We start from the raw sequence: 16,846 nt of genomic DNA, 5'->3' as shown, positions 1-16,846 counted from the left end.
AACCGAACGAATCTGACCGAGTCTCGTTTGAAGTTTAATCTCTAATGGAACAGCCGTCGCAATTAGGTGAGACTTATTTTGCGCACGCCATGTCGTGTATAATGTTTGAGCGAGCATCGGGGGACACGTGACACGGCACGCGTCGCTCGTTACTCTATCGATATCGGCGATTGTTTCCTTTAAAAATGATTACGCTCTTTTTTATTTCATCGATACCCTCTTTTTTTCTCTTTCTTCCCTTCCACATTCTTTTCTTCGTTGAAAATATACAACTGCCGTTTCTTTTCCGAAAATTCGATTTTCCTTTTTTTTTTTTTTTTCTTTTTAAGAACGTTGATATGCTTTGACCGATTAAGTACGTATATAGCTTGTCGAGTCACCGAACCATGTTCAAAGTATTACGTTTAACCGGGGCGAAAAAAGCGAGTGGTTAGACACCGCTGTCGGAAATATTTGGCACGTGCCATGATGATTTGGTTACTTTGCTTGTTCGAATATACGAAGATTAAAAACTGACAAGGCAAAGGGGATACGAGGATGCGTCACGCATCTTTTTCTTTCTTATTTTATCACGTTGTTACTTGTATCGAATTTCGTACATGCTTCCTACAATTATTTATGTACATATGGTATGGTAGATACGATATACATACATACAGGTAGATATAGTAGTTTCAGGACAATTCAAGATGCAAGTAGTCTTGTTTGACGTCATCGATGCAATTGGAATGGTGCATTGTGACGTCGTCCGTATGACGCTACTTCAGGATCGTTTAACTCGTCCGTATGAAGATGCGACGCGAGTTAGCAACGATAAAGGTACCTTTTATTCGGTGATCGAAGGCGACGAACGGTCGCGGTGTTATAAAATCGTGGCCAGAAAAATAAAGGAAGTGTAGCCATTTATTCCGACGAACGTGTAGAGGGATTTTACAAAGAAGAGTACTTACTTTCGTAGATCGAGTAGCCGGTATTGGCGTTCCTTCGAGCGAGCACAGCTCGAATGTTATGACAATTATGAGTTTTCCGTGGGTGCATCGAGGTGGCACGTGGCGACGCGCATTGGGGAGATGGTGGCCGCGTGTCGCCGCGTGAGAACAGCTTCGCTCACACGCGTTACGTCGCGCACGTGCATATCTACCACGTATTGCGTCTAGCTTTGCGTACACGCATGCGTACCCGCGATCGCGCCACGCGCCTCTACCACCCTCCAACTTTTCAATGAGCGCTCCTCTTCTTCTCTTTCTTTCCTCTTTTCTTTTTCTTTGTTCTCCCAGCTTCGCCGGTATCCGTCATCTTCGAACATAGATCGATACATATCGCTCGCGTTTGTATCGTCACGATCGTAAACGACGAAAAAATTATACATTCGCTATCGATAGGATCGCGAACGTCGAATCGATCGCGCTTTAATTCGATTCGATCTATCACCCTCGTATCCTCCGTGGATCAGCGAGTATGGATACTCGTTCCACTTCCGTTTTAGTATTTCGATGCACGGCGTTTCGAATGGGAAGGAAAAGAAGAAGTAGTAGAAGATAAAGTAGCATACGTTTGGAAAAAGAAGGGAAGAGGTAAGTAGCGAAGTACATACGTACTCGGTTACCCTTCCTGCATTCGTTCGCGAAGTTCGCTCTTTGTACAATAACGTAGAAACGCGATTCCACTCGGAAGTAGTACACAGCGAGTGTTTGAGTGGGGATAGGGAGGTTCGTACAGCGTGGTACGATAAGATCGGGCCAACCGAGGTGATAAATAGGACCGTCTAGTTGCTCGGAGCGGTATTTGGTCGCGTGACGCCGAAGCGCGCGCATCGAACTGATTCGTTGGCACGGTGAGAGTTCGTATCGGTCAAAAATCAATCTTACAGCCGCCGCTACGTTCAATTTTCCCGACGATCGAAAGGAAATTCGGATATCGGACATGTTACGAAAATTGCTGAGCAAATCTGGTCGCAGACTCCTTAGGGTAAGGCGATGACAATTATCCCTTTCGACTGTGTTGCACGCACGCACGTATACACGCACGTTTCTGTCGCATCGGCCGACCTGATTTCTTTAACCTCGCGTTTCGCATCGTTAACCTAGTCACCGGGTTGACGTTGCTATTTTGATTTTAGTTTAATTTCGTCTAATCGCCGCAACGAAGCGACCCTTTCCTCGTTTCCCCTATACGTTACAAGATTTCTTTACACGTGTCTAGCTAAACCTCGAATCAATTCTATATAGAACATTTTTCATACGACGCAGAGCTGTGTAATTCTCGTCAGCGTGATTTTAGCCTTGCTCGACATTGATTCGTTTAACTACAACCCAACTCGCACGAACATATGCTTTGCTTGTAAGGTGCATGTACTACGTGTATCTACGACCTAACCTACTGCCGCTGTATAGTCGGTTCAAAATGTTTAATCGCATCGAGCGAGTTGTCGATAGAGTTCGGCGATGATGTTTCGTTTGTCCGCCGATTAATTCCAATGCGATCGGACTGAAACGGTAAAGAGAAAAGGTAAAGGGTGGCGAACACTATATCGTATGCCGCTGTTTCGATTTGCAGGCCATCAAGAAATTGTCAACGAGAAGCCGCAAGGTGAAAAAGTCACAAAACTTGACCTCTTGGCACTCGGCCATGCCGGAATTGGAGACAGATTCTCTTTCGTGGTCTTTACCATCTCTGGATACGAAGAGCATCGACACGTTCACGACGTACGTTGCCGACAATTCCGAGGACGGTGGCTCGATGTGTTGCTTCTGCGACGAATACGAGGAGAATCAACGAAACGAGAACATAGAGAACGAAATGATGATCTAACGCATGCGACGTTACCGTTGCCATGGGTATTTAATCCATACGGTTACTTCCATCTTTCTTTTCGTTGGCGAGACGAATTCGAATCTCGTCGTCGCTGTCGTCGCCTCGAGCGTGCTACTAACGTAGCCACGATATCGACGAACGGGATGGAACATGGAAGAGTCGAGAGGATACAAAAAAAGAAACATAAATATCGGCGGGCATTCGGATATCCTTTGCGATTCGCTTTGTAAGATGGTTGTACGCTCGATCATCTTTCGAGCCGAATTTTAACGAAAATTGGACCACGCAGAATCCTACGTTCTATCAAAGAGGATATATACCTTACCTACGTACATACGTACCTTTTTTCACGATGCAACGAACCGTCTAAAAATATAGCTATATATACTTCTTAAGAGCGTGTAATGTAAAAAGGGGATGTAACGTCGGGTGAAATCGAGCCTATTAGATATATTTTTGTTTATAACGTTTATAACGTATAAACACCGAGTAAGAAAGAAAGAAAGAATAGTCTAATTACGTACTTACATCGGTCTTCCGAAGAGCGGCGACACGTTAGATACGATTCGCTTATTCGTTATTTTGATCTCGCATCGACTCGATCGGATGATCGCATTTAATCGTTAATAGTCGACAGAGGGCAGCAGGGGAACTGAAGCGAAAAAGCGAAAAAAAAAAATGGAAGGAGAAAAATACGTCGTTTCTTAGACGTAAAAAGATATCGATGCTACGATATATGCAAATAATCTACCTGAAATGCACGACGACGCGCGATTTAAACATTTTCGTTATCGAAAGTATTATTTCTAGGGATACGATATTTTGCTCACACGATATGCTCACATCGAGATATCAAATCGTTTTATGGTACAGGTTAGTCCTGAAAATTGCACTCATCGCGTAAGTACGACAGCGAAGCTGGCTACACGTTCCATTGGTCGTAAGCTTAGGTTCGAGCTTGCGGAAAAAGCGCGCTCTTGTATTTTACTCGCAGTATTCTTTTCGAATTACCACATCGTACTATTTGTGTTAAGATAATGTCGAACGTTGGTACTCGTGCGACCATTGGCGTCGCGTACTTACTTGTATCGTATTTACATGTATAGGTGTATGTACAGATGTGTGAAACTACGTGAATCTATATGTACATAGTTATAGGATACGCGCGAATGTACATAGATACGATGATATAGGATATAACGAACGAGTGGCGATATCTTATTGTAAGTATGTCCGACGAGGCTGTGACTTTTTAATGCGTGCAAATATATCGTAAATAAAATAGTTTTGTCGACGATTGTTCCACGTTTTTACGACCCTTGTCGTTGAAGCTTCGATCGAAGCTTCCGTTGGTTGGCGATAGCGCGAAACACGTAACTCGTATCCATATGCAAGTACGCGTAACGCGTTTACGCTTGCGATCAAAGAGATACGTAGGTACTTGTACTTGTGTATAGGCGAAGGTAGAGGAGGTACGTTCGACTGGCGATCGATCGAGTGGCGGACGCTAACGATCGAGCGAGTTTCTTAAACGCACGAGCGACGAAATAGGTATGTATGTATGTACGACTAACAACTAGCGTTCCATGGTAACGTTCGGAAGGTTTGCAAGAAAAGGGAGGAGCGCGAAGGGCGAAGAGAGGCGACGCTAATTCGGCGGCTCGGCGTCCAACAATAGCCACGTGCCCACGCACCATTCTTCCTGTTTGACAATTAGCTTGGCTACTCCCTGTGGATTTTGAATATTCGTAAAAGAGAAAAAGAAGAAAAAAAAAAAAAAAGAAAAAAAAGAAGAAGCAGCAGCAGCGGCTAATTATTCTCATCGATCGTAACGAGCTGCGCGAATTTCCCGTTTCGCGAAGGTATTCTCTATGGAAGGTTTAACGAGTCGCAAAACTGGTTCGTATGCCGCTATTCGAGCGGAACCCTACCACGGACGCTTACTTTGTTTCTCGTTGCGACCAATAGTTGGCCTCGGCAAGCTGCAAACCGAATCTTTGCATAAGAATAGTTGGCGGACTTTGTCGTTACGAGCACGATGCGTCAGCGGGCATAACGCGAATCCTGTTCCGGGGAAAAGCCGGGATGATAGAGGATAATAGAGCGGGGATGGAATAAGTCGGTAGAAGAGATAAACGCTTGCGACGAGAAGACTCGTAGCGTTTCGATGGTTTCGTGAATTTTACTCGATCGGCGGGAAACGTTGCGACGGAAACGAGAAGTCGGATATAACGTACGTGTATATATATATATATAAGTAAATAAATATACGTTACAGTATGTTTCGTTATCGTCGTTTTATTGCAAACATCTTTGAGCGTTTCATTCCATAGGACGTACGCAGCGCGATACGTTTAATGGCACTTGTTCGATCGATACATCTTCGACTCGATTATTATAGAAACGAGCAGACTATGTTCGTTACAAGAGGAACGTGAGATACAAAGGAGTAAAAAATAGAAATAAGAGCGAGCGATCTCGATCGCGTTTCGTTATTTACAATAATTGCGATTATATCTATATACAAATTGTACAACGTCGACGCTCGATCGGCAGGCATCGCGAATCGAGTCGAATCGAATAAATAGATAACGTTTGTTTAGACGGTTGTTAGGTACTCGCATGACTATCGTGCGTAAAGTACCGTCCCGTGTCGTAACGTAGAAAAGAGAATTCCCTGAGACGAATTGGGAAGCAGAACCGAAACGCGTAAACGCCAGGAGTGAACTACGTTCGTTCGAAAATGAGACGAGACGACAAGAAGATGCAGGAAGTGGCGAAACTCGTCTAAGGATAGGCCGCGTTTCAGTAGGCCAGTTCGGCACCCCACGGCCTGTAAGGTTTACCGTGTTGCTGCTGGGGATACTGGCCGGGATACTGGCCCCATCCGAGCGCGGTACCACCCAGCAGAGGTGGCATAGTACCCGTTCCAGGTGGCATTCCAGGGGGAACCGAGGTCGCCGCCGGCTCGTAGCTGCTGCTCGTCGAGGACGACGTCAAACTTGTCACCGGAGGAACGGACGACGGCACCGCGGACGGAGGAGGATGATCGCGGTGAAAACTTTGCAGATGGGAGAGCAATCGTAACCTCAAAGGATCTCTCTCGTCGAGGCCTTCCATCGTGACCAAGTAGCGACCAACTTCGGCCGCGCATTCGCCCCAACCGACCGCGTGGTAATCCATCGCTAGCTTCGTGCTGTCGTATCCTTCCGGACCTGAAAAATTACAAGACGATGTGAAATACGCGCGAAGCGATATCGATTTTGATTGGAATCGGCGCGTATCGTTGATCCGCGCGAAAGGATATGGCAGCCGGAAGGATATGGTACGCGTAGTACGTGGAGGAGAAACGGGACAGGTAGCGTGGGAACCGTTTAGACCCCCGTAGATGCTGACAGATGCGCGTCGTACGAGCCGCTACGCGCAGCCTGCGAAAATCGAGACTACGGTTTCACGACGATACGCTGATTTCTTCTTTTCTTTTTCTTTTCTTTTTTTTTTTTTCCGTTGCCCGAACGTCGCGTCGATTCTTCCTCTCGTCGAGAGCGTCGCGTGTTTCGCAAGAGGCGCCCCGGTTACGCAAAGACGAATAAAATACGCGATTCCACGTTTGGAAAAATCGCGAGAAATCACGTTGGAAGCGTTTGGAAAAGAAGAAAGAGAAGGAGAGAGAGAGAGAGAGAGAGAGAGTCGAGAATCGCTATCCGATAGGTAGGCGAGAAGGCAAGGGCGAAAACTACGCGTACGTGTGTGTACGCGCGCGCGCGCGCGCAGATATAAAACGGGAGTCGGTTTCCCACAGGGTTCGACATCTGCCCCGACCGTGAGCAACTCGGCGGTGCCTCCTTGACGAAGGGTGCCACGCGGGACACCCCACTACTACCTAACTCGCCACCAATCGTGGGAACACCACTTCGGAAGAGTCGTTGACTTCCTGTGCTTCCCACAGGATCTCCGATTCGGCTGCAGCTCCTCCCTGCCACCTGCTTCTCTCCAAGGATATCTCGTTCACCGACGCGACCACGCGCTTCCCTTTCGAATCGCCGGAATACCGTTCGATCTCGCGTCTTTCTTCTCTTTTTCTTTGTCCGCTAGATCCTCCTTAGCGAACGAACGAACGAACGTTGTCATTTTCCAGCGTTCTCGCGTCGTTTGGATCGCGAAACACGAGAAATTGTTCAACTGCCAACTAACGACGCGGTCTCGGTCGTGCACAGGATCCCGTAAATGATCGCGACTCGTGTTTTCACGATTTTAACGCACAGACGACAGATGGTTTTTCGGTTGCACAGTTTCGAGTCACACGCGATTACCACGATACGTGGCACGCCGCACGGTCAACAGGTGTCTTTCGCTAGAAAAAAGTATCGCTTCGTACCGATTTACCAGAGAAGGTTGCTCGTTTGGTCGTTTCCTTCGACTCGCTCGAACGTTCTTAACGCGTCGCACGCCGGTGTCGCGATAACGCTTGATTTTCGCTTAATCGCTCGTCGATATCGCGCCACTTTTGTCTCTCTATCTATGCGCGTCTTACGCGTCGCTGCGTATGCACTTGTCGTCGTTCGTTTCTCTCCGTGTTTGCTCTGCCTCGAGAAACAAAGTACGCGCAATGGTTCGGCAACGATCGGAACAAGAATCGCTCTGCGAAAGAGTTTTCGCAAGTCGTTATCGGTATCTGTTTCGCGTGCCAACCGTTTCGATCAAAAAGTAGTCTTACAATTCTGTGCCTTTCTACGCATATAATACGAGCGAATTTGCCGAATTTCTTTACGCGTCTATCGCCGACAGATCTTCGATATTTTCTTCAACCGCTCGTTCTTCGGAGACGAACGAGCGAGCAGCGGCTGGTATTTAACCCCTTCCGGTGCCACTTAGCTGGACGAAACTCGGGGCCCAAGCGGTAGGTAGTACGATGTTTACGTTTGGCCCTGGACTTTCGGTTCGCGAACCTGACTCGTGATACTCGTGTTCGGGCCAAAATCTTCATCGCGAGTCAGACTCGTTAACGCACGGGAAGGGGTTAACCGGCGTGCAACGCGAATGGTCGTCGTCGAGGGGCGCTTACCTTTGTTTCGTAGCGATCGCAAATGTTCAACGGTGAGCTGCAGGATCTCCGCTTTCTCTAATTTGCCGCTGTGAGGATCTCTCGCTGCTGCCGGCACTAATCTCCGCAGCTCGCCGAGCGACGCGTTTATTCTGTCGCGACGTTTCTTCTCTATCATTCCTCTTCTGCGCTTTCGCGACGCGTGCTGACAGGAATCGCCTCCCGGCGAATTACAACTGTATCGAACAAATAAGAGAATCAACAACGATCGAAACGTAATAATATGCAACGACCGACTACCACCGCTCGGACCAACCGATCCGGTACTATCGAATTTATTGTTAACGTTACGGCCGATAAGGGGGTTGCTCTTTCCAACGGTCAACCCTCTTTCGCGAGACAATGAGATTTTAATTAGCGCGTCGTTCGAAAACATCTGGTCGATCGGATACGAAACACTGGCATTGGACTCGGCATCGAAACTTACGGTTCTTTGCCGCTCTCTTCGGAAAACACGTCGTCGCAATCGGAATCGCTCATAGTTCTTTTCAAGTTTCTCTGTTGCGACGTTTGTTGTTGTTGTTGTTGTTGCTGCTGCTGCTGCTGTTGTTGCTGTTGCTGCTGCCCGTTCTCCTGACTCCTAATGTCCACAACGTCGATCTTAAGATCGGGGAACTCGTGACTAGATCTAATTTCGCTACTCATGTCCGGCCTCATTCCCGACAAATCCTGGTGATGTCGCACCATCTCGGGTCTGTGCAATTCCGGTGGCTGGTGTCGTTGTTGCATCTCCGATGCGGCGGAAGGATGCCTGGGATCCGATCTGTGCATCTCGTGTCTGAGATCGGCGGTGCTGGTGGTAGTGGTGGCCGGATGCCTGAGGTCGTGAGGTGGACGCGGATCATGATGATGTCGCGGTCCGTCAGAATGCTGCGGCTGATAAGAGGGATGTGGCGGCGGTGGATAGCCCCAGTGGTGATGATGATGAGTAGAAGGCGGACCGGGAAGACCGGAGATGTGATTGGGACCGACCGGACCGACCGGACCAACCGGGCCAGAACCGATCTCCGATGACAGCAACGTGCTGTTTTCGTCCGATCGCGCCACCACGACCCTCCACATTTCTTTTCCTTTCTTCGCGAATTATCCCGCTCTCGAACAGCTATATTCCTCTAGATCGATCGGCGACGCTTTCTTCGCAGTCGAAATCGCGCACAGATCGCGAAAACAAATCGTCACTGATTCATCGTAAACTATCGCGTGGTACGCGTTCGCAAGCGTGCGACGAAAGCGATCGTCGCTGTCGCTCTTCGCCACTACGTTACACCGCGAAGACGAGAGGAAGACGATGCCGGCCGTCGCAAGATGCGATCGTTCTTCCGCGTAGCGTTGGCCGGAAGTCGACGGTGTCCACGTGTCGCGGCTTCCAGAGAAGATTCGCGGTCGCGTGTACGCGCGCCAAGTAGACTCGCGATATGTCGGACGATGGTGCGAAACGCGACGCACTCGCAGGCGTGTGCACTGGTCGCGTGGCGGACGACGTTTGTCATGTGCGGGCGGACTTGGGGACGGCACACGACCGCGTGCCCCGTTTCGTCCCTGGCCCTATTGGTGGGGACTAGGTGTGCCGCGCCTCCTTGGTGCGGAGGGGGCAACTTCTCTGTTTCGCTTCTCGATCGCAAGGTGAAAACCCCTCTCCTCTCCTCACTCTCTCTCTCTCTCTCTCGCTCTCTCAACCCCTGCGCTCCCTTCGCAAGCACAGGGGTTTACGACTGGGGGAAGAAAGAAAGAGAGCGAGAGACCAAGGGGGAGTAAAGCGGCAGCGATCAGACGGGGCGATTTTCGTGGGAACGCTCGTGGCGCTTAACTGGTCGCACGCCGCCTCTACCCTCTCGTTCGTGTCCGTGCGAGATTTTGCAAAATCTGGGAACGTGGCGCCACTCGTTGCGTACGTCGACGAGCGTACCGACGTTTATCGAATCGAACGAAGAAGAGGAAAGCGGTCGGATCTATCGGAGAGAGCTGGATCTCGCGGATCGGTCCTTAAATTAGCGTGAAATCGCTTTGCTGGTTGAGCTATCTCTCGACGCGACTCCCACGGTTGCCAGGACTCGCGAACGCTCGCTTACGAAGGGTGGCCGGCTACGAGGGAGGGTGCGATCGCGATAGAACGTTCTCACGCAGCAATCGCACGCGGCACGCGCCCGTACGATTATCGGTGGCTCTATGGGAACCAAACCGACTAATCGTGCGTCTCGTCGTTGACTTTTTATCGAAGCCGATCCGCCGACTATTCGTCGGATCCGAAAGGACGAAAATTCCTCTTTGTCTTCTGCGGCTAGCGAGGTCCGAGTATCCGAATTTTCGGCAATTCGGCGATGCTTTGTACGCGAATTAATTCGAACGACCGTGGTCGCGATTGGTTCGCGATCGAGAAACTCGATCGATACTCCGGTAGGATATTCCGCGTCGCTCTATGGATGGAAGAAGGCTGTGGAAATCGAAGCGAGGTATTTCACCGTCGCTTCCGGACTGCACGCGACTCGCGCACGTGAAGTCGCGTGTCGCGAATCTTGTCGCTCGTGTACGCTCGTGTCGCTGTGAACGGGCACCGCGCCGTGACTTAGCGCGTTAGCGGTCGCTCCTTCTTCCACTTACCCTGTCCAATTCTTTCATTTTTTCACCATTCTATCCACGCTTCTACGAGCGAAACTAGTAGGGATAATTTTACAGCAGGAGCTTCGCTCGTTTCGGCCTACAAATATTTATATTCATAATTCCGGCCGGATCGACGAGTACGCGCGAAAGCGTCCAGTCGATTTGTCCGATGGCTTGCCCATCTCTTGCACAAACAACGAATGTTGGGTGTAAAGCAAACACGCATAAAATTAGTAGCGTTCGACACTTGTCCGGCGCGATCTTCCTTGCGAAAACAAAGGTTCGCAATTCGATCGGATGATGGAGCGAAGGGCGATGGACCGCGTCCATCGATCGTGACCACCGGTCACACCCTCCCCCGATCGACCGGTTGACCATCGACGTTGACAGTTGGCACCGCGACACAATCGTCCGATAATTGGTTGATATTGTTCGGAATGTTCGAGTCCGAAGCAGCGCGCGCGCGCGCGCACGCATATGCCAGTCCGCGTATCTAAACGATCGTGTGCTCGATTGCTTTACGATTTGTTGGTGCAGTTTCTCCGATCAATCGGAAATATGAATTTATCGGCGATCGCGTTACAGTATTCTCCACGCATCCGCGAGAATTTATCGGCGATAGTATTACGACGATCGAAATAGAATGATAAATATCAGCCCCTACGATTCTACGAACCGTACGTTCTACCCTTGTTTGTCCTCGCGATCTTTCTCCACCATCGAATTCTTCTTTTGTATCGTGTCATACGTCGGATTCTATGTACATGGAAATACACACGTTTTTACGTATCTGCAAATACGAGCGATTCGATCCTTACCTTGCCTCGCTTCTCTCTTTCCCGTTTTTTCCTCCTCTCTGACCAGTTTCTGACCAATTCGAACGATAGCGAAACATTTTTCACGTTTCCGATCGAACGTCCGAAAATCCGACGAGTCACGGAACGTCTCGTCCCATGCCATATGTGCCATGGGCACGTCGTAGCCCTTCGTCAATTAATCGACTTTCTGATTAACCGCTGTCCAACTCGAATTTTACAAGCCCATAGTGTTAAACACAAATCCTACGATCGGTTTCTAGTGTCTTTCTAGTGTAATTCTGATTCAATTAGTTGCCATATCCGTTGAAAACGTTGGGCTACGAACGGAAAAGGAACGTTGTATATTCTCGAGAGTGGGGGTGGCCAGAAACTCATCGCACTTAAACGAATATATACATTTACAAAGTCGAATGGGAATGCTCACACCCTAAAATTATACTCCCATTTAAAAGTCACCCCAATCGTCGCAGCAATTCGCCGCGGTTCGGAGCGTCTCAATTGAAAACAAGTGTAAATCGTCGCGGATCCGCGCTCATATATTAAACAATTTTTTTAGCCGTGATTTTCAAAGGTGACAGCTGTCACGTGCCGATTCGGCGGACTGGAACAACCGCGGAACCACGTTCCTTCCTTTCCAATATGTCACTGCACGTCTATCTTCGAAATTTCATTTTATTCGTTTCTACTTTCATAGGATAGAACGACATTGCGTTCGGTTAACCAGCTCTTTGCCACCATGCCATGGAACGATCGATCATGCGTCCAAATTTTACAACATCACCGGCTATTGTACGAATTAAGATACCTTTGATCGATGACTTTTCAATCGAAGTCTACTATCGCTTGATCTCAAGGGAAAACGTAGCGGCCGTGTTAATGGTACATATTGTCCTAACGCGTTGACTCCCCCCGTTTTTGTTTCAAACAACTCTTTGCGTCCTCGATCAACGTAGCGTTTTCCGAACATTATACGAGATACAAACAAAATTTAATGTTACCTCTGATATTACGTATATAAGAATAAATAGTCGGTATACATAGTTGGAATAACTAGAATCATCTAGCGGTGAAAATATGAAATATTAACCGAAGAATACAAAAATAAATATTTTTTATTCGTGATAAATCTCTTTGATCGTTATATCGAATTCTTTATTAATTTCTAACTTGGAAATGTATTTTCTCGTTCTGTCTCGTATAATTCCATTTCCCATAAATTATAGTTTTCATAACATAACCTTCTTGCAACGATCGCTCAAACGACAAACGTCTGCCCTCACAGACAACACGTGATAAACATTTATAAGTTGTGACGTTTCTTGTATTCTAAATATTGTATTGCAAATTGTGATACCTGCTTATCGTTGGAATATCGAAATTATTTCAAATATTATACCGTCTCTATATACAGAAATATGTGTATAAAATGTATCATGGATATGATATAACCTTAGTGTTAAAGTGAAATATACATCGATATATACTAATCAGCGACTAGTAAGTTTTATAAAGAAATTGAAAATGTCGAATGAAACGGAGGGCGTAATCGCTCATAAAATTCATAGAGAGCGTAATGCCGGTCGTAAAGCAGAGAAAAAGAAGAAAAAGAAAAGCCATGTTCAAGAACTTACGGATAAACAGAAAAACCCAAAGGCATTTACATTTAATTCTGCGATTAGAGCAGAAAGACAATTTAGACGAAAACAGGATATAGAAACAAAGAAACAACACATACCACTGGTTGATAGAACTCCTCTCGAACCTCCTCCGATTTTAGTTGCTATTGTTGGCCCTCCGAAGGTTGGCAAATCTCTAGTTGTTCAATGTCTCATTAAGAGTTTCGTGAAACAACCGTTAACTAACATAGTTGGCCCTGTTACTGTAGTTTCTGGGAAGAAAAGAAGAATTACCTTTATGGAATGTAACAACGATATAAATAGTATGATAGATATTGCTAAAGTAGCAGACCTAGTGTTGCTCTTGATAGATGCATCTTTTGGCTTTGAGATGGAAATATTTGAATTTCTAAACATCTGTCAAGTTCATGGTATGCCTAGAGTTATGGGTGTTTTAACTCACTTAGATTTAGTAAAAAATGCAAAACAGTTAAAGAAAATCAAAAAGACGTTGAAACAAAGGTTTTGGACCGAAGTCTATGCTGGAGCAAAATTATTTTATCTATCTGGATTAATTCATGGAGAATATTTACGTACAGAAATAAAAAACTTGGCAAGATTTATTTCTGTCATGAAATTTAGACCATTGACCTGGCGTACCACGCATCCTTATATTCTAGCTGATAGAGTGGAAGATTTAACATCTCCGGAACTAATTAGACAAAATCCAAAAGTCGATAGGATAATAAGTTTATATGGGTATGTAAAGGATTATATATATATGTAAATATTATATTTCTTTTAATTTATAATATTAATTTTTTGTTAATATCGACAGGTATGTGAGAGGAATTCCATTAAATAAAGAGACATCCGTACATATTCCGGGTTGTGGCGATCTAAAGATCAAAGATATTAGTTTTTTACCAGATCCGTGTCCCTTGCCGGAAGAGTTAAAGAAACGTGCATTAGTAGAAAAGGAACGATTAATTTATGCACCTTTTTCCGGCGTTGGTGGTATAGTATATGACAAGGATGCTGTTTATGTCGAATTGGGTGGTAGTCATTCTCATCAAGAAGAAGAAGAAACAGGTTTGGTTGGAGCTTTAATGGACACGCAGGAAACATTAGACCAAAAGTTAGAATACAGCGAGCTACAGTTATTTAGTGATGCTGCTCCAATAAAGTCACAGGATGTAAGTGAAGATTTAGACAGTTATAAGGGAGAAACTGTAATTGATAATGGCAGGATCAGAAGAAAGGTTCTCTTTTCTGATTCTCAAACGCTGGAGAATTTGTCCGATGTATCTGATGATGATAGCGATCAGGAAGATATCGCAGACGATCGGTTAAACAGCGATCAAGAGGAGGAAAGTGAGAATGATATTGCGGAAGTAGATGAGGTAAAAGCAAAGGCTGAATGTTTGCAGACAGATAATGATGGTGAGAGAAGTGAAAACAAAATCAAAGAAACGTTTACAAAGAAAGGCCTTAAGAGAAAAGGTAAAACCTATAAATCAGAGAATGTTAAAAAGAGGAAAAGTTCGTCAGATAATTCAAATCTGGAAGACGACGATGTATCTATTACGAAACAAGACTCTCTGAATTTGACAAAAGGTAGACTTTCAAATATATCGAATGACGTAGATGTTTATCGTTCTCTGAGCAAGGAATCGGATATCTTTGTAAAAAATAAGATTAAGGAAGCGCTCGACCAATTAAATTTAGATTCAAGTAAAACAAGCGAGAGGATAAATAGCGAGAGCGAAAGTTTTGACGAATTAAGCGATGAAGATTCACGAGGTGGATTAGAAATGGATGACTCGGAAGAGGAAGTTGATTTTTCTGAAACTTCCGAGGAGGAGGAAGAAGAAGAAGAAAATATCGAAGCTAATAATATGAAGAAGAGGGAGAGGGAAGAAGAAGTTGATGAAATCGAGGACGACGAAGAAGTTGATGAAATCGAGGACGACGAAGAAGTTGAAGATGAATTAAAATGGAAATCAAACTTGGTCGAACAAGCCAGAGAAGCATTCGAGAAACGTCAGCGAACTAACAGAAATCTCATGAAAGTCGTTTACGGAGTGTTCGACAGGAACCGCGCGAAAGAGGACGAGGAAGTGGAGAAAATGGAGCCCGAAAATGACGAAATAGGTGGTATCTTCCGTGTCGTTCAAGAACAACAGAAACAAAAAGTACAAGAAAAAGAGTTGCAAAATCAAGAAGAATGTATATTTTTTCCGGAAACTCAACGGAATTGGTTGGACGAAGAAAATAAGATACTTGTAGTAAATCGTTTCGTAACCGGAAAATGGAAAGAATCGGAAGATGCAGAAGAACTTTTAAGGTTAGATGATATGAATGACGAAGAACTGTACGGTGATTTCGAAGATATGGAAACCGGGGAAAAGCATAAAGCAGAAAGTAAAAAAGAATCAACGAAGGATGAAACGGAGGAAAGGGAAAAGCTCTTGGAAAAGAAGAAAAAGTTGAAGGAACAATTTGATTTAGAGTATGATAACGGCGAATCTAAAACATATTACGACGAATTGAAACTTGAAGTTGAAAAACAAGCGAATTTAAACAAATCGGAATTTGAGGGATTAGACGATAACATAAGGGTACAATTGGAAGGTTATCGCCCAGGTATGTACGTGCGTGTCGAAATTGAAACTGTGCCGTGTGAACTGATTACTAATTTAGATCCTACATATCCATTGATTATCGGAGGATTGTTACATGGGGAAGAAAATATAGGATACGTACAAACAAGAATAAAAAAGCATCGATGGTATCCGAAGATCCTAAAGAGCAAAGATCCATTAATACTTTCCGTAGGTTGGCGTCGATTCCAGACGTTACCAATTTTCTCAAAATTAGAAGACAACTTGAAAAATAGAATGTTAAAATATACACCAGAACATATTGCCTGTATGGCACACTTTTGGGGTCCTGTTACACCACAAAGTACAGGAGTCCTGGCAGTTCAGGATGTTGCCACTAGAGTACCAGGTTTTAGAATAGCGGCAACAGGTTCTATCGTCGAGATGGACAAAAGCACACAGATCATGAAAAAATTGAAACTTACTGGTATTCCGATGAAAATTTATAAAAAGACAGCTTTTATAAAAGATATGTTTAACTCGGCACTCGAAGTTGCTAAATTTGAGGGTGCTAAAATAAAAACCGTATCCGGTATACGCGGTCAAATAAAGAAAGCTGTATCAAAGCCAGAGGGATGTTTCCGTGCGACATTCGAAGACAAAATACTTTTGAGTGATATTGTTTTCTGTCGAACTTGGTATAAGATTGACGTTCCAAAATTTTATAATCCTGTTACATCGCTCCTGTTACCTGTCGAAGAAAAGAATCAATGGCAAGGAATGAAAACAACTGGACAATTAAAGAGAGAAAAGAACATACATGCACCTGCTAACAAAGATTCTATGTATACACCTATCGAGAGAATGGTAAAAGTGTTCAGACCTTTGTCTATTCCTCGAAGTTTACAGAAAGAGCTCCCGTACCAAGACAAACCAAAATTAATACCAACATCGAAACACAAGCCAAACTTCAAGAAAGGCAGAGTAGCAGTAATACGTGAACCACACGAAGCTAACGTTGCGAGGGTGATGAAAATGATTAAGACCAATTACGCTTATAAACAAAAACAACTTAAAGAAGCTACTAAACAAAGAATCGAGGGACATCAAGCTCAAATTGCTGCCATTGAAGCACGAAAACTTAAACGGCAGAAAGAATTGAAGAAACAAGTGTTTAGAGAACTTAGTAAATTAGAAAAGAAGAGAAAGTCATAGTGTATACTTGTTTATAAAATGTATTGCATTCTAATAAATAGGCTGGCAGTTATCTTTTACCACTTTTTACTCTTGTTC

General features: G+C 45.2%; 3 protein-coding genes across 5 annotated transcripts; 2 read left to right on the top strand and 1 right to left on the bottom strand.

Moving 5' to 3' along the window:
• Positions 1-1,771: 1,771 nt before the first annotated feature.
• On the top strand, positions 1,772-3,004 carry LOC139986918 (uncharacterized). Its single transcript, XM_072002666.1, has 2 exons — positions 1,772-1,968; positions 2,557-3,004. The coding sequence occupies exons 1-2, from the start codon at positions 1,924-1,926 to the stop codon at positions 2,809-2,811; spliced, it is 300 nt and encodes a 99-aa protein (XP_071858767.1). The 5' UTR covers positions 1,772-1,923; the 3' UTR covers positions 2,812-3,004.
• Positions 3,005-5,092: 2,088 nt separating this feature from the next.
• On the bottom strand, positions 5,093-11,572 carry Hey (Hairy/E(spl)-related with YRPW motif). 2 transcript variants are annotated; one of them, XM_072002612.1, is made up of 4 exons: positions 11,335-11,572; positions 8,346-11,272; positions 7,880-8,094; positions 5,093-6,029 (listed from the first exon to the last, which is right to left on the bottom strand). In XM_072002612.1, the coding sequence occupies exons 2-4, from the start codon at positions 8,978-8,980 to the stop codon at positions 5,620-5,622; spliced, it is 1,260 nt and encodes a 419-aa protein (XP_071858713.1). In that variant the 5' UTR covers positions 8,981-11,272; positions 11,335-11,572; the 3' UTR covers positions 5,093-5,619. The 2 variants fall into 2 exon arrangements, with proteins under 2 accessions (XP_071858713.1, XP_071858714.1); XM_072002613.1 differs by lacking the exon at positions 11,335-11,572 and having other exon boundaries at positions 8,346-11,299.
• An 880-nt stretch (positions 11,573-12,452) lies between these two features.
• On the top strand, positions 12,453-16,827 carry LOC139986891 (ribosome biogenesis protein BMS1 homolog). Of its 2 annotated transcripts, XM_072002611.1 has the most exons (3): positions 12,992-13,134; positions 13,220-13,709; positions 13,789-16,827. In XM_072002611.1, exons 2-3 carry the CDS (start codon positions 13,249-13,251, stop codon positions 16,766-16,768), a joined length of 3,441 nt encoding a protein of 1,146 aa, XP_071858712.1. In that variant the 5' UTR covers positions 12,992-13,134; positions 13,220-13,248; the 3' UTR covers positions 16,769-16,827. The 2 variants fall into 2 exon arrangements, with proteins under 2 accessions (XP_071858711.1, XP_071858712.1); XM_072002610.1 differs by having other exon boundaries at positions 12,453-13,709.
• Positions 16,828-16,846: the final 19 nt, after the last annotated feature.

The sequence above is a fragment of the Bombus fervidus genome, chromosome 4 (genome assembly GCF_041682495.2).
Source record: "Bombus fervidus isolate BK054 chromosome 4, iyBomFerv1, whole genome shotgun sequence".
NCBI lineage: Eukaryota > Metazoa > Arthropoda > Insecta > Hymenoptera > Apidae > Bombus > Bombus fervidus.
Note: the sequence above shows the minus strand (reverse complement) of the source record. Positions and strands in the feature narration are given on the sequence as shown.